Here is a 17,760-nt window from a genome sequence, read left to right on the forward strand (position 1 = left end):
AGGTGGAAGTTTGGTCAAAATGGGCTAAACGAAGAAATCTGATTTACATTTGAATGTAGATTTGTACACATTTAAAAGGAAAGGATGTTAAAGCATTATTCATCTTCACTTGTGGACTTCCCATAAGTCAAAAGTAAATTGTCCATTGTAATAACATAACATCGAACACACATCCACACAAACCTCCTGCACAACTCTTAACAATGTGTTAATGTCTTAAAATGTCTGCTCTTGTCCGGCCACCGTGGATGTCTACACGAAGACGTTGTTGCCAATTCATTTAGTATACATTATTATTTTAGTACGGAATAATTCTGTCTTCACTTCCTGCAGCGGGTCGTCATGTTCTCTTGCTTGCTTACCTGCACTGTGACATTTGTTCATCCCGTACTGTGTGATGCTGACCTGTTCCCTTCTTCTGGTCACTTTGTCTCCTCCTCCTCCTCCTCCTCCTCCTCATCCTCAGTCTTCCCTGCCCTTTCACTCTGTTGTGCCCTGTTGCAGAATATCATGGCGTCAACCATTTTCGGACCAATCAAAGGAAAGCTCAGTACTGACTGATAAAGAGAGGCTAACTCAGGTTAAACTGTCCTTCCATTTCAACTGTGTTCTTCTTTGGAAAAACAGTGTGGGTGTGGAACACTGGAAAAAAAAAAAAAAACCCTGCTACATCAAACCTGCAGGTTAATCCAACCTTGCTCACAGTCTCAGCCCTCCCACCCCCGCCTCCTCACAGATTGAAATTTCAGGTATCATAAAACATTTTGGAGGCAGAAATGACCTTACTGACTGATATGGCAAAGATTATTACCACGGGGCCCTGCAGGGGTGGTGTTCTATTTGATTACATTTTTGCTCCAATTTGCAACGTTTTTTTTGAACAAAATGTTCGACTAGAAAAATAAGGCATCTCATTGTGCAGCAGCCTTTGAGGTATACTACATACACCGTTCTTTGTTTAGTTCCAGAGGCGAAAACCATCACATCCATAAAGAAAAAAATACTTCAATAAGCACAACAGTGTTCTAAAAAAAAAACATCTTTCTTTCTGTTGGCAGTTAATCATTACTTTCCACAGAACTAGTACGAAAAAATGGAAATCTTCTCATGGATGATTTAGCTTGAAACATTGAGGCAATAGCTGCCATTAAGAGAACTGCCAACAGCAGGCAGTAAAAACCAAAATAAAAGCATGTACACACTGATTACTTGAATGTGCATAATGAATTTCAAGTGATATTAAACCATCTACAGTGTCAGACAAGCTTGCCTTGACTTGCAAGAACAATATGAATTGTGGCTTGTACAGCCCCTCGCAGCTCAGTGCCTGATTCAGGACTCCATCAACACATCCCGTTACTGTAAAAAGAAAATGCATTCATACCCACCTACACCCGTTGTCCCAGTGCTGATGGTAAGAGACCTGCTGGCCAATTCTCTACTGATCCCGAGTCAGTGCAGTCTGTGTTCTGGCTTGTCCAGCACTGAGCTCTCCAAGAGTTCAGGGTCAAGACAATTCAGGAGCCTAGAGAGAGCAAGAGGGAGTACGAGAGCCAGGACAAACATGAATAAAGGAGGGGGCAGCAAAGCGGGTCGTTTGTGAGTATGATTGCAAAAGCACCAAGACAAGTTCCATTACATTTAATACCATCGCACTGTGTTGCGCAAATACAGCCAGACATAGTCAATGTTGTAATGACAACTTTCTGCCTGATGGTGGCAGTGTAGACCTGTGTGTGAGCTGGTCATCCACAGGTAAGAACGACTCATTCACTGCCTTACATTGACTCTTTATTGTGAACACTGGAGATTGATACAATACAAATCATTTCATTTAAGATACAGTACACACATTACAAGTAGACATTAAGCGACTGATTTATTCTGAAAAGGTGTGATCTATTGTAAAAGCAGTGTATCAATATTCAGTGTCATTTCATTTAAATACAATTGAATGTAAGCAAATTGAATCTGTATTAACAGCATTTCATGAAGGAATTTGTAGCATTTTTAAACATAAGCAGCAGTATGAAACCATCTTTGATGAAACGTCTCACCAAAAATAAAGATATGATTACCTGTGACAAGTTACATTCATTTACAAGTGAATCCTGCATCTTTGCCCCAAGACAAGTTCCATTACACTGCAGACAGCCACCACACAATAACAGCATCCCTCCACCAACTAGTAACTTCCAATTACCGTCCCCTTCGCCTCGTCTTGGGGTTGGAGTCACAGCGCGCAGTATTAGTTCAGCAAAGATCCAATAACAATGGCTACGTCTCTATGGGCTGACAGGAACTACAAAACCTCAGGAGGGAAAAAACAAGTGAAACATAAGTTCAGTCTTCTTGGTTTAACAAATTCTCAACTCAGTTTTCTACATTTTGTGAGACTGGCTCTTTGCGTATCTGCTGTGTTCGTGTTCATTGTAGCTGCTGCAAGTTTATTTGATATTGTTTGAACATGTTGATGCATTTAAATGAAGCCTGGCAAAGGGGAGTAAAAAAACAAAAATCAAGACGTTTGGTGTAGCAGTTTTAAACATTTATACAATATACTGTATAGCTGAAATTTCACCGTGTACGTACAAAAAGTGGAGAATAATAGATAACCTCCAACCTCAAACCAGCTATATTCAACCTTAAAAAAAGAAAAAAACTTAACTCAAAGTCCACTTACTGGCTTTATCTGGAGCTTTCAACCACATCTCAGGGTCTTCTATCAGCTCTGAATATCAAATAAATCAATATTGTTAAATCTTATTGAAGCAGATGGCGTTGATCCGGTCTTTATCAGAAGATCAACTCCATGTGCTGATGAAGAGAGTGAGAGGTGGTGGAAAGCTCCAGAAATTGTACTTCTAGTACAGTAAGGAGACTTTGAATTGAGATTTTTTTTTCCCCAACTTTTTTTTTTCTTTTAAATCTTTCTTCAAATTGTAGTTTTCTTTCCCTTTCTCAAAAAGGTCTGAGAGCCAGAAGTGATTTCTATGGATGAATGACGCCCTCTTCCTGTTTCGTGCCATAAATATAACTGATTTCTTCTGACATTCTTCTGTCAATGGCGGAGTAGCAGTCAACGGACGCCTCCAGCCTTTTTGCTGATGATCTTGTTTTTTACATCTAATGCGGTCTAATAATTACTGAAGGAGGATTTATTTTGTGTTTAAAAGGGTTCCCATGGCAGCTTTAAACTCAAACTGAACCGTCTGTGTATAAAAGGTCAAGACCCCAAATCAAATTTCACAGACGCATCAGTACAGTGATAGTCATGATCACGGGTACAAGTATTAAAAACAGTTACCACATGATATCCTGTACATAAACAGCACACAGTGCCGCCTGACAGCTTACAGCAGGTTCAATAGTGTATCTGTACAAGTGTGTTCATAAGATCTATTTAGTTCCATGACTTTAACAAGATTGATAGAATATTTAACATATTTGTGTTCTTTAGTTCCAACAAGACAGGCATTTACAAACTACAAAGTTTCAGAGCACAAAATTAAAATTACATTTAAAATATTTACATCACACGTATGGAAAAATGGATTGGACAGGCCGCGAAGTAAACGTACAAACACAGCCGTGTGTGTGTGTGTGTGTGTGTGTGTGTGTGTGTGTGTGTGTGTGTGCATGCATGTGTATGTGCAAGCATGTCGATAGGAGTTATATTACATTCACAGTTGCGGAGGAAAGGTGGGTTAGGAGAGAGAGCATGTTGGCCATATCACCACTGAGAATTTCATTAGAATTCCCAGACAACACCGACTCAGATTTATTACTACTTTAATAGAATGTACCTGTTCTCTCTCTGTCTCGCTCTCACACACACGCATACACACACACACACACACACACACACACACACACACACGCGCGTGCGCGCGGGATGCGGTCTATGAGCGGCAGCAGCCAGCAGTCCTCATTTCTTTGTCGACGTACTCCTTCAGCTGAAACTTTGGCTCATCGGGCTCCTTCATGGTCCTGTGCTTCAGTTCTCTGAGAGAGAGACACACACACACACACACACACAGACAGACATGAGGCTATGCTAACTCTGCTACCAATAGGTGGCGACAGAGCAGAGCAGCACTGACTTTTCTGCATTATAGAATATCACACGATAACATTTTCACCATAGTGACAAGGTGCTGTGGCAGTCAATTACATCTACACAATGTTTGGTGCACATTGTTGAAGAATTCCAGGATGATTTTACAGTTGGATGCTTACAGCAAGAGGAAACTTGACTGGACGCTGGGCCCAAGTTCCCAAAGGTACAAAGCTCTGAATTTTGGTAAAATGTGCATATCATTATACAAAATAAGTCTATATTCGTTGAAATGGTGCGGCTATAAAAAAAAACATGGGTTTGAATACTTAACTCAATGTAAACATCAAAAGCCTGACAGAATATATATATCTGGTACAGCAAGACACAGATGGTTTTTCCCACTTTATAATAGTGGTAATAGTTTGACATTTTTGGAAATCTACTTATTGGCTTTCTTTTCCAACGTGAGATGTAAAGACTGGTACCACTTTCATATCTGTCAATGAAATCTGAACTCCCACAGAAGGGGACGGTTAGCTTAGTTTAGCTTAGCTCAAAGACTGGAAACAAGGGGGAAACTGCTGGCCTGGTTCCGTCCAAAGGTAACAAATCCACCGGCCAGCAACGCTACAGCTCACTAATCAAAATGTGGGGTTATGTTCCTAAGTATTTCTTAGCCAGGTGCAGCGACTGCCTGGAGTGTCCGCTGGTACAAGAAATAGTCCCCTACACTACCCCCCCACCCCCCCGTAAATAACCCCAACTTGTAGCCTGGCTCTGTCTAAAGATAACAGTCTTCATGCTAAACTCCATATTAACTGATCTGATGTTATATCGATCACATGACAGATCAATGTATTGTACATAAAGGAAACTGGAAACAGCCTCAGACACCAAAAACTGGACTTGCATTGAAGCTCACACTTGTCTGTCTGGCCGTGTGTGCGTTCTCAAACTCAGAAATTGTAGCTCCACATTTAACAGACAGAAATGAAAGTAAAACTTTATGTTAACATCTTAATGAGCTCATTAGAGCCGACAGAATGGTGACCGTTTAATGACCTCAGTGTAGAAATGAAGTAAAACACGATCGGGTGGAAGAGATGAGAGACGTGGAGGAGTGACAGATGAGAAGTGATGGAGAAGTTTGGAGAGAGATGAAAAAAAAAGAGAAAGCAAGAGACGTGAAAACTGGAAGAGGTGTAAACACAACCCCACAAGAAAAGAGCTTGTCTTATATTCTGTATCTGCGGGGTGTTGTGTGCCAGACTGTCAAGCTATTCTTGGCGACACCCCATCATGTCAGCCTGTTACCATAACGAGGCTATAAATGTAAAACAACTCCCACACAAACTGTCCGACACTACACAGTGAAGTGACACACACAGTTAAAATAGTATCCTATAAGACAAGCACAACTATTAGATGTGTTGTTGTCAACATAAACTTTTGGTTCAGATGCTGATCTCATATTAAAGCAACTCCAAGGAGTTTTTAACTGGTCACGAAACAGTCTCAGTTTAATACTGATGCCTTTATGTGACCTACACAAGCAAACGAGACCATGAGCTATTTCTATATAGGAATTTTTAATGCCTGTCACTGGGTCCGATTTTCAAATCAGACGAAACCATTTAAATTGTAAAACAATTTAAATGTCCACAGTACCATGCATATGCATTGCTACACATCTACCCTGGCGATATCCTGGTATCCCTGGTCGCTACCACGGCGACCTGTCAATCACAAGGTAGCCCTGCCCTAAAGCATACCAGTCTATTTCCCTCTAAATGGGACCAGAATTTACTAAGTAGGGTCATTTTCTCATAGCCTTCTACACAATCAGACTTCTTTTTGCCACCAGTGGAGTCGCCCCCCTGCTGGCCATTAGAAAGAATACAGGTTTAAGGCACGTCCACGTTGGCTTCACTTTTCAGACCCACTTTTATACAGCCTATGCAGAGCACACAAACTCTCAAAACGTCTGTGTTCATTCGAGGTAAAGTTACATTGCTGTGCTCTTCATTCTGTGGTTGTTAGTGTGACTCACTTGGCCACTGCAGTGAAGGCCAGCTCCACATTCAGTCCAGATTTAGCGCTCGTCTCCATGAAGGGCACCCCAAACTCCTGCACAGAGAAACGGAGAAACATCTGTTACTAGGTTACTGTGTGTGTGTGTGTGTGTGTGTGTGTGTGTGTGTGTGTGTGTGTGATGTGTGTGTGGACTTGGCACTCTTATATCTTTTCCCTCATGAGGAAAAAAAAATGTCCTGAAGCTGACTGAAAGTTGAGGTTTAGGATTAATCTAGGTTCGGGTGTTCAGGTTTAGAGCTGGGGTCTAAAGCACCTGGCGTGGGGTGAGAGGGTTGCTGATCAATACCAATAATTCAGCAATCATTCTGATGGCTGAGATTCCTGGCTTTCAAAAACTAATTTTCTCCCCTCTTTGTCGTCATTTACGAGAAAGAAAAACAACACCACATTTAATCGATGAAAGATGCTCCCAGGTATCACATTCCGCATATATGTGTGTGTGTGTGTGTACATGTCAATATTCCTGCTGTGTGTGTGTCTCTAACTTGACAGCTGCAGTGCCTCTGCCACGCTATTCCCCACCACTTGTGTTCGTATTTACTCTAACACGCATCTCAGAGCTTATCTGAGCGAAACGGCCTGGAAAATTAAGTTAGCAAGCCCCCCCGTCATTTATTCCAAACAATAACAACATCATGTGCCTCCATGAATACATAATTACACACACTAATCAAGACACAGCAGCCACATGGGGGGAGTTTCAGGGTCCACATGGCTGCATGGGCAGATTAAGTACAGCATGTCTTTCACCCTTGTTACATGTGTCAAACTGCATGTGTGTGTGTGTGTGTGTGTGTGTGTGTGTATTATGAAGCTCACCTTTGCCAGTTTCTCTCCCTCCTCTCGCTTCACCACCCTGTCATGTGTTGAGTCAGCCTAGAACACAACAATGTCACGTTAGGATCCGTGGCTCACATCGCCCACAGCCACACAGTGTCCGGAGAGTGGTCAACGCTAACGAGGGAATTCATTTAGTTGTCCGTGTCACTATCCAATTTACCTCTCTTACGGCATAAATTGAAGTACCTGCCAGTCATTCTTCATTGTCTTACCAGCTGCTTTTACATTCTTTGCAAATTTTGGTTTTGATTGTCCCAATTGTCACGACCAACTCTCCTGAAAAACAAATACATAACTACAAGCGGAGGATTTGGACGTAAATGTCTGAGATCTCATAAAAATTGAGAGACTTAAGTGGCATTAACTGCTCTTTCGTTCACTTGGAGGCTCCATAAGAAGCTAAAAATACGACATTTGACATGTTGTAGCCTTACAAAGCTAAAAGATGCTAAGCTCCACAGAGCTGAGTTCACACATCGTCGTCTGACACATACATGTTGATTAGCTTAAGCTTCAATCATTTGAGCGTATTGTCACAACACGGTGGCCTATCTGTTGACATGATAAGCGACCACTCTTAAGACATTTTGTGACATTTGATAATCCACTCTGCAATACATACAAAGCACATCTCTTTCCCTGCTTCCAGATGACATCGATAAATCCGTCCTTACACCCCGGCTCCCGCCATACCTCCCTCCATGATCCCTCCTTCCCTCCCTCTATGAGTCCATCTGTCCATCCATCTCCCAGTGTTGGCAACAAGGCCTCACCTTGTTGCCCAGCAGCATGACGACCACGTCCTGCTGGGCGTACTCATGGATCTCTGTCAGCCATGCCTGGGGACGGAAAGAGAGCACAGAGTGGTGAAGGAATCCAAAACGGGAAAAGGGAAGTAGGGAGAGGAGAGAGTACAGAGGAGATAGGCAGGGAGGGATTAGAGATAGATAGTGACAGAGGAGACGGATGGATTCACACAGAGGGGGAAAAGGAGAAAGACAATAGATTAATTTATTGTTGACTGGCTGCAGTTCTTCTTGTCCTCCCTCGAGATCCCCTCTTCACCCTTCGTCTCTCCTCCTGCATATCTATCCATCCGTCTTCTTCCAATTACATGCCAGTGGTCTCTTGGCTCCCTGTTACCTGGCTTGGTTAAAGAGCACTTAGCGTCCGGGGGTCTTTGGTACTCTACTCACACACACACCTCATCCATAGTTCACTATAGCACACATGAAAAGAAGCTGAGACCAAGTGCGTTTCCATCCCACTTTCAGGCAACTTTTATACAAACTTTCGAAATGCCCAGTGACCAGGGATGTCGCTGAGCAGCCAACACAAAAATGATGATGATGAAGTTGAAAAAGAAATTAAAAAAAATAAATTAAAAAGAGAGCAGTCCTTAGTATTAGATCTGATTAGTATTGGACAAGTCATTCTTTACTTTACGGTAATATTTCATGTAGAATGACTGTTAATAGAATGTTAATATGATGGGCTCTGTGTGTGCGTGGGAACAACAGTTGATGTGACACTCCAGGGAGGTTGTGATGGACAGATATGAGGCCAAAACGACACTTCACTGTTAACATTATGGTCTTAGAGCCCGATCAGACGATGAGCTCTTCAGTGAGACTGGGGTGGATTGACCTCTCCTTCAGGACATATAGTTGAAGCTGTTAAATTTACAACCTTTTGGACTGCTCTTGTTAGCCTGCTAGCCATGCTTGCAACCCGCAAGTCCCGGGAACTCTGCCTCTGATTGGCTAGTACTCGTTGCTTCCGTTGGTTAGGTTGGTTAAGGTTGGAGCGGGGCCACGCCAAAAACTCAGCGCTCTCATTCATTTGAATGGAGCCGGTCTGGGGACGCAACGCAGGGGGCTCCAGCAAAAACAATTCAGGGAGCAAAAAAGCAAAAAAGGTACGCTGTATTCCTACTGGTTACCTCGCGATCATCACGACTGAAATAGATGCCGACAGTGGAAACTTTCCAGAGTTGTAAAGTTCGGTCTGTGAGTATTACAGAAACTTTAAACTCACTAATCTGTTAATCCAAATGAATCCTGGATTATATTTCATTGTCTTGCCGGTGCCTTAAACAGCACGCCCCCACCAACGCGTGTAATGTATTTAAAGTTGACCATTATCCTGCCAAATTACAAAACTAATTCTTCCAGACTACAGCTTTAAGTGTAAAAGCCTCTAACATGGAACTCGAAAACTCTCCACCGTTATCCAGACTAATTAAATTCATTCAAATTAGCATCTGCTTAAAGCAGTTGAAGATAAAAAAGAAAAAAAGAAAAGTGGAAGGGCAGGGCACATAAAGAAACCCATTCTGGTTTCAACCAGATACAGGATACTCCTTTTTTATCTATTTAGCTCCAGTCCCCCACAAAATATATGCATGTAGCTTGACAATCATTTACATTAACACAACAATAATTTACAGTAGCTGCCCTACTTTCAAGTTTCTAATTAGCCCAGATGATTATGGAAATAATTGCAGTTATGGTAATTACTGTCCCTTAACATTCTCTGAGCAGATACTGTATGTGTGTGCTTTTCTGTATGTGATTAAATCGACCACAAGTTGCCATTTTTTGGCCGTAAAACTTATTGTACGATGGTGAGGGTACTAAATAATGAGCCACAGACGACCGCAGGATTTGTATCAACTTTCCCGCCGGCCCAATTTTTTGTTCACAGGATATCGTGAAGGACGGTCAGCTGTTCTGAGATTCGGCTATTAGGCCTGGGTAAGAGTGAGAGGAACGGTGGGGAAAGGTGTAATGAAATGGAGAGCTTATGCAACAGTGAAGTCAGCGTTCATCGGCGGTTCAAGGTTGTGTCGAAACACCTCGACTGGCAGAGAGCGAGAACAGGAAGGCTGTGCCGTTATGACAGAGGAGGAGAATGGACTGGAGTGGTTGCACGGGAACCGCTTTGTTACCAGAGGAGACGCAGAAATCTAAGGGACTCCGGATAAATGACAAGCAAGTGCAACGTGTACAGCAACAGTGAGCACATAACAGACACTGATGTGCATGTCAGGCATTTAACAAACGTCTCACTAGGATATTTGGGCACATCAAAACAAATAAATAAAACATGGCAACTCCGGAAATATTCTGTTTTTCGCAGGAATAACATGAGCAAAAGGTAAGGCTGAAACAACAATGAAGATTATGGCACATGCGGGAATCCTCTTCTCTGATAGGCTGTTTCTGCTCAGAGCATACAGGTGATCAATCACGTGATCGCTTCAGAGTTGCTTTTGAAGCATCGAGCGGCGACATCAGCTCTTTCCGACAGAATCGCCGCGATCAGTGGATTCAACTCACGGGGAAGAACTTTGTCGACTTCGGTGAAACTTTGACCCGTGAATTTGTGTTGTCGCTAGCAAGACGCCTCTCTCAGAATGGCGGACGCTATTGTAGCTTGTTAGCTGTGTAGCAACGCCCGCTTTTATCTAACCGTCCTCCATGTTGGAGTATGAACTGTTAGCGACCAAACTAAACTAACAAGCTGCAAATAACAAAGGAAGCTTGGAGAGCGATTGTGACTGACTAGCAACGGACCCTGATTTCACAAACTGAGGCAGGTAGCAGTGATGTGATGGGAGTGATGTGGATGCTGTCGTCTATTCAGACATTTTTCTAGCTGCTTGATGGATCAAAAGGCTTCTAGAGAGCTATAAATCAGCAATAGTTTGTGATTGCATAGAACGATATGTGCAACTTGTACCTTCCGTTTGCTCCAGGATTCCTCCAAACCCTAAGTGTGTGACTAGCTGTACTTCCTCAAAAAAAAAATCTTTCTTTGATCATTTTGCCAGCAAACCGGAGGGAATCAGGCTTCAAATCTCTCCATTTTCCACAGAGCTGTACTGTACATCTGTCAACAACAAAAAAATAAACCCATCATGAAATCCTCCTCTTACCTCTTGGACATTATTCCCACCTGATTTCTGAAACGTTTGGACCTCATACTCTTATTATAAACAATTTTCCCTTCCTTCTTTAGGCACATGGGTTTTTATTTTAGGCCCACGTCAAACACTTCACTCCAAGGTTGGATTCAACTTTTACAGCAATTTTATAAGTTTCTAAACTGAAATGAAAAGTTCCCAGCAGGGGTTTTAACGCTGTTGTGCTCCACAAAAGACATATAACCCCAAACATAACATAAGCGGAGACGGCCAGCGGGGAAGAGAGGAGCAGTTAACATTTCAAGCATCAACAAGTACATATTGATCGCTTCTGACTGGCTGGGAGCAGAGGTAAATATATTTCACTGCTATTGAATGAAACAGTGAGAGAAAGGTCAGTTCTCTCTCGCACTCACACACATACTGTACAACACACACACACACACATTTCCTCCTGCCTCCGTCCATCTCGCAGCTCTGTGCTGTAATCCCTCCCCTCGCCTACAGGTTTACAGTATTCAGCGCTGCCTCCCGGGGGGTTTACATCACTTCATTACACAGAGATTAATGTACCAAGCCCTCACCTAGCAGCCCCGACTCTCCACAACATGCGAACCTGCCAATTACTCACACAGCCTTGAAAGATCTCGGCGGCATGTGGGAGGATTACGAGGAGGTGAGAGAAGGAACGCAGCTTCTGAGCCGAGAGTGATCAAACTTCAAAGGACTCGCTGTCGACGCTGAGCGTTCGAGATCATACAGCATGTGGGAGCACGGGAGGAGGACACGTGTATGCGTTGGTCTACATGTGATAGCTTGTGACATTCAGTCAGATTTACAGCTTTGGTATAGCTTGCGGTTGACACTTGGAGTAAATTTTGTGCCGAGGGAGACCGAGTGTCCTGGCCGCGGGCTTATAAAGAGGCTACTACGGAATCGCGTGATCGATTCGCTGGGTGCTTATTTTCAGCTGTCAGAGAAGATCCAAACATCTTCAAGACGTAACAAGAGTGCAACCTATGCCATAGTTGCTTTCTGAACTTTGTGGGTTTCCTTCGAAATGGATAAGCGAAAAGTCCAAATCAGTAGTACCAATATGTCTTTCTCCTGCTGGTTTTTAAGTTTCAACACACGTGTGTGTATTACATTTCATGGCAATCCATTCAATGGTTGCAGATACTATACTCAAAATCACAAATGTCAACGCCACGGCGGCACTAGAGGGAAGGTCAGGGGATCACCAAAGTCAGTAGGATCCATCCTCTTGGCACCATGAATGGCTGTACAAAATCTCAAAGCAATCCATCCGACAGCTGCTGAGATATTTCAGACTGGACCAAAGTGGTGGACCAACCAACACACGGACATTGCAGTCACTAGCTGCTAGCTGAGTTTGTGAAGCAGAGAGCAGTTAATTATGACATGCTTGAAAACAAGTGCCTGTAATTGGGGTTTATCCAAATAGCGCTCAGTTGATTTGAGGCACCGTGCAAAGGAGGCAGTCTAAATGCAAAGCACCAACACGGCATCCAGTAAAACATCCAGAACCATGAGACTTTTGCTATTCTGCAAAGACATGAGTGGAATTACAAAGCGCTCAAAGCATTGAAAAGTTACTTCTGAAAAAGTTCCCTCTAAGAATCAATGTCCTGGTTATTAAGTCTTCACGCTGGACAGTTTTTACTTGTTTAAATGTTTCTTTGGTGGAAAACTGGACAAAGTGGGAGACCATGTTATTTTATGATTTGGTGAACTAACCCTTTAACCGTCTGGCAATAGGTTAAATCACTACAGATTTATATATTACTAACAATAGTATGAGTATCATGAGTGAGGTCTGTCATAGACATTTAACATCCAGTTTAAATGTCTGTGAGCCGTGTGAAATGTTCATGTTCGTGAACAAATATATACTTTCCCAAACTGCTCTTGCTTCATGCTATTATGAAAACAGCTGTTAATCAACCCCGAGTGTGTGTGTGTGTGTGTGTGTGTGTGTGTGTGTGTGTGTGTGTGTGTGAAAAGGGGTTTCTAGGCGTTAGTTTGAGGAAGCTGCGGTCAGATGTGGGCTGGGTCGCTGGGTGGGTGAACACACACACACACACACACACACACACACACACACACACACACACACACACACACACACACACACACACACACACACACACACACACACACACACACACACACACAGAGTGATATTAAGAAAGAGATGAGAGGAAGAGATTCGTACAGACTGGATGAGAACTGAGAGCCACACAGCTCTGCAGGTAAATAATGTTTTACATTTTACATTCACATCTTGAAGGTATTCACATTGTAAACAGTGTTCATTATTACGTGTTGGGGTATAATTATTTGAGGTCTTCAAGTTTTTATGTACAAACATTTAAGTTACAAACTGTCTTGAGAGAATTTCATGTTATGCAGTTAGCATGTTCATTAACGTGTGCAGTGGTAGTTTAATCAAACCAACAACTTTATTTATATTAATCTAAAACAAGACTATGTAACTTTTGAGAGAAGAAACAGCACAATCTACCTTTTACAAATGAAAAGCTGAAGTAATGCATTTAAATACACTTTTGCTGCTGCAGCCTCATTTGGTCTGGTGTGATTAGCTCATGTTGACTAATGTTAGTCAATCATATGGCTGTATGAAGGACATTACCGAAAAAAGTTTGCTGACCTTTCTCCACTTGCGCTACTGTTACAATAGCTTAGCATTTCAGCGAAAAGCTAAACAGTATTTTAGCATTTATTTCTATAACTATGTAAATGTCGTAATTGCCTTTTCAAATTATAACAGCTGGTTATCAATTGATCGAAGACGCCCTTTCTAAAATACACACGACTGATGGGTGTTATCATAGCAGCCAGTACATTGTGAAACCTTTATTTGTGAAGTCAAGATGGGTGTTTCCTGTTCCTCTTTTCAAAATGGAAACAGCCTGACCCCCCCCACCCCAACCCACACCCTCCGTCCTCTCACTTTCCATGTGTGTCTTCACAGGGTTACTTATGCTCACCAGACTTGACAAACACTGAGGTCGCAAGCAAGATGAGTAAATGTTCTACTGCTAGCCCGGCGTGTGCAAATGGCAGCTATGCTAAGTGTGGCCAGATGGATAAAAAAGTGTCTAATGGTAACCATGTGAGCCTCGCGGCACAGAACAGAGACTGCAAGAGCAGACAAGGACCAGGACATGTCACAACACACAACTCCTCCTCAACAGTCTCCACCTTCAGTGTGACCCCACGTTCTCATCGGCGCCGGTGGTCAGCCGACTTTTGCAAGTGCGGAACCTCCCCAGTCATTACTGTGAAGAAGAACGTGAAGGAACCGCAGCCTCCTCAGCGTGGAGTATCCCTCCTCAGACCCCACACTGCATCCCATTCTTCTGTCAAACGCTACTCCTGCCCCCCCGTTGGAGTCTTTGGCTCGCCAAGTCATCCATCCTCCTCTTCTTCCTCAGCCTCCACTTCTTCCTGCTCCTCCCCTCCTCCTGTCCAGACAACCGTCATCACCGGCCCCGACCCTCTAGGGTGGAAGTTGCGTCCCAAGTCCAGCTCCACGCCCCCCCATGCTCGCACTAACAGGTTGTCTCTGCAGATTCCCCTCCCTGTCGTCTTTCCTGAGCCCAAATCTGGTCCTGCTCACTCCAACACTACAACCAAAACTCCTCTCATAGCCAAACCACCCCGTCGTCGCCACTCCGACTCCTCAGCCTTCCTCAGATCTCTGGGGACCCCTGTGCCTGTGGTGACAATTGAGGAGCTCTGCTCTGTGCATCTCCGCCCAGTCACCCTTTCAGATGAGTCCGACAACGTCTTCAGCGAGGGGGATGAAGAGGAGGTGAAGGGGACCGCTCGGCCACGCAAAGTACCACCACCTGTTCCAGAAAAAACTTCCGTGGCGAGACAAACGGCACAACTGATTGCTCATTCGCACCAACGCTGTCGGCCTGTTACAGCTGAAAGTAATGCAGAAAACATTTACACCAGTGTTGTAATGCCAAAGCCTAAACGCTCACACCAGACTGGAGACCACAACAACGGGCATGCGAGGAAAACCGGTAAGCACTCGTGAAAATCAACCAATAATAAGTTGTGAAGAAAGAACACCTAAACAAAACTACAAAACACACTGCAACTCGTTAAAGGGCTAGTCCAGCAATTCAGCACTGTAGAGGCATACAGGGTCTTGAGCATGTACAGATGACATAGAATCATTAACTCACGTATATGTGTGCTGCCCTCCAGTGGCACTGTTCAGGACTAAAATACTAATACAGCTCAGGGATTGTAGTCTAAAGGCACAATTGGACATGCAAACCAATAATATGAGACGTTCTCACACTTCAGAAAGTTCCTCTCGAGCAACGGACGACGGCTGATGTGTAAAAATGTTGGCGTTCCCCTTCACACAAACAGTGAATTTGTTGTACATGAAGACGAAGCACAACGCTGTCTTTAACGTTTACAGAAGATCTAATTGCAGATGCCTGAGTGCCTCTCTCCCTGATTGGCTTTCGATTGATTTCCTTTGCCGGGTGCTGTGAGGAGGGGAGGGGCTTTACAGTGTCCGTCAATAGTAACAGCGTTTCCTGTGTCTCAGCAGGGCTGCCAGTGGACACCAGCTGCGACAGGGAGAGGTCCACTCCACGCTTCCCTGGCTGACGCAAATGTCTGATGTTTTACCTCTCCACCGTATATTTCTGTTGAATGTCTGCTGCAAATATTTGCCTAACTTCTCTCTGTTGTGGAAATACGACTTCATTCTTTGTGTGAGTCACAAGCAAGTGTTGCTTTAAGGGCGTGTGGTGCTACTTGTGCAGGAAGAAACAAACCCGGCAGATGCTGCAATTCCTACTGGTTGCTATTAGAGACAATAAATCACTCCATGTCCCTTTAAGTTACTGTTGTATACTTGCTTGTACAGTGTTGGAAATGTGCCTGATGTGTTCTGTGAGCAGTAGGTTACTGATGATACCAGATGTGATATTCTTTGCTGTAAAATGAATACATTTGAATCTTTTAGGCACTGATATTAGCTGATTATTTGACCAACAAGAAATAAACTGATGGCAATAAATCATTAATCTTCTCAGTTCATTTTGCTTTTTCAGTACATTTTTGAAGCTTGGGACCCTTCAACCATAGATCCCCTCCCTTCCTGTCAAATAGAAGCAAAAACACTGGTTAAAGCTTCTCAAGTTTGCCTTCTTTTACCGTTTTCATCATTTTCAGTTGAACAGAACATTGTTATTAGAGCTTTTTAACTGATGGAATCAATTTTGTGAAAAATTCTTTTGTTTGTTTTTATCAGCGAGTCCCACGGTCTGATGTCTCCGGCACTCTGCCTCCAGATGAATTGCTGCGGGCCCTTTCTATGTACAACACTATACTTGGGTAAACCTTGGTGTGTTTGCCTGACAGACGCACAAACACAATGCGCAGCAGCAAAATCGAACTTGCTTGCGGCTGCAATAGCACGTAGTACGCGGACTTGACACAGGTGCGGAGTGCTGGGAATCTTGCTGCTTATCTCTGGTCAGTCAAATAAACAGAAGAATGGGCTCAAGACAGCAAAAAGCTTAAAGTTTACAGACCGCCTAATCACAATGGAACAGCTGCTCACAGGGAAATCACTGGGAAAATAGCAAAAAAAAAAAAAAAAGCCACTATGTTATCACTGTGTATTTGCTGGTTGAAACTACAAACAATAACAGTCTTACTAAAGCCAAGCCAAAACTCATCAGACTGTTCACGTGGTGCGTTTTTACAGCAACGACAGCGGGGACAAATTTACAACTAGAACGAGTGAGAGGATCCAAAAGGAAATAATAAAAATGACAAAACAGCAGTCCAGACTGTGTGAAGTAGCAGCCAAAGACCAACGCTTGTTTACCATCTGTTGCCTTGGCCCAGGTTGGCAGACTTTCCATGTATGCACATTATCTACTCGTGACAAACTTGGAAGAATAGGTTCAGAAAGAATTAAGTGTTGAGGGAAACTAAACCAAAGTATCCTTTTAATTTCCTAGAATGGAACCGAGAGGGTAATTGGGAAAGTTTCTCTGTTTTGGTACTATTAAAAGGGAAATGGAGGCCGTGCCCGCTTCAGTACACTTCCAATTATTTAACTCAAATGCATTGTTAGTGTAACTTAAAGAGGTACGAGATAGAGGCCGAGATCTTCCGACAGTCCCGAGTATGGTTCAAGCTCCAAAAACACCAATACTGCCCCACACCTCCAGTTTGTAATGTAGGCTTTTGGTTAAAAAAAAAAGTCTTGAGCCCATATTCCATTTTTATGGAACTATAACATCGTATCTTCAGCGTGAAAGTTAATTCTTGCTCTTGGGATTAGTATGAGCGACAAAATAACCTCAACTCAAGGTCCATTTACGAGCTCGGTGATGCTACTAAATGGACTTGATTTTTCTTACAAACTCACATAAATGGTGGGCGTACCATCTTGGATCATTGTTTCATTCCCTATAATTAGTACCAAATGCCATCATCCTGTCCAGGAAAAACTACGTGCCCCTGAAATATAGCATTACCAGCCGATAACTGGCTGGTCAAAAATCTTGAAAAGTTGACAACTGAACTGAGTGCAGTTCTATTTGGGGAACTGTTTACAGGAATAAAGCTTACGTAATAAAGAATGCTAATGACTTTCTTCTCTGTGCATTTCTGATTAATGCAACCTAATTAGACTTTGCCTGCTCTCTCTCTCTCTCTATATATAAACCAAATCAAAATATTATTTTCCACAGTGAACTATTTAGTAATACTTCAGCAGGAAGCATGCTCATAGAAGCGAAAA

General features: G+C 43.0%; 2 protein-coding genes across 2 annotated transcripts in view; one reads left to right on the top strand and one right to left on the bottom strand.

Annotated features, from left to right (window-relative positions):
• Window positions 1-3,902: 3,902 nt before the first annotated feature.
• Window positions 3,903-17,760, bottom strand: part of LOC139303428 (ras-related protein Rab-26) — a 66,893-nt gene continuing 53,035 nt past the window's right edge. The window contains exons 6-9 of the mRNA XM_070927247.1: window positions 7,768-7,833; window positions 6,974-7,030; window positions 6,111-6,187; window positions 3,903-4,005 (exon numbers count right to left, since the gene is read on the bottom strand). Coding sequence (XP_070783348.1) covers window positions 3,903-4,005; window positions 6,111-6,187; window positions 6,974-7,030; window positions 7,768-7,833 — 303 coding nt within the window. The remainder of the gene's footprint in view (window positions 4,006-6,110; window positions 6,188-6,973; window positions 7,031-7,767; window positions 7,834-17,760) is intronic.
• On the top strand, window positions 13,987-16,006 carry LOC139303763 (NHS-like protein 2). The gene is made up of 2 exons (XM_070927598.1): window positions 13,987-15,001; window positions 15,547-16,006. Exons 1-2 carry the CDS (start codon window positions 13,987-13,989, stop codon window positions 15,603-15,605), a joined length of 1,074 nt encoding a protein of 357 aa, XP_070783699.1. The 3' UTR covers window positions 15,606-16,006.

This window comes from Enoplosus armatus, chromosome 20 (genome assembly GCF_043641665.1).
Source record: "Enoplosus armatus isolate fEnoArm2 chromosome 20, fEnoArm2.hap1, whole genome shotgun sequence".
Lineage (NCBI taxonomy): Eukaryota > Metazoa > Chordata > Actinopteri > Centrarchiformes > Enoplosidae > Enoplosus > Enoplosus armatus.

Coding starts and splice junctions, on each gene's coding strand:
- LOC139303763 (XM_070927598.1), top strand. CDS start 13,987: ATGAGTAAATGTTCTACTGCTAGCCCGGCGTGTGCAAATGGCAGCTAT. Junction 15,002..15,546: donor CGGGCATGCGAGGAAAACCG/GTAAGCACTCGT, acceptor GTGTCTCAGCAG/GGCTGCCAGTGGACACCAGC.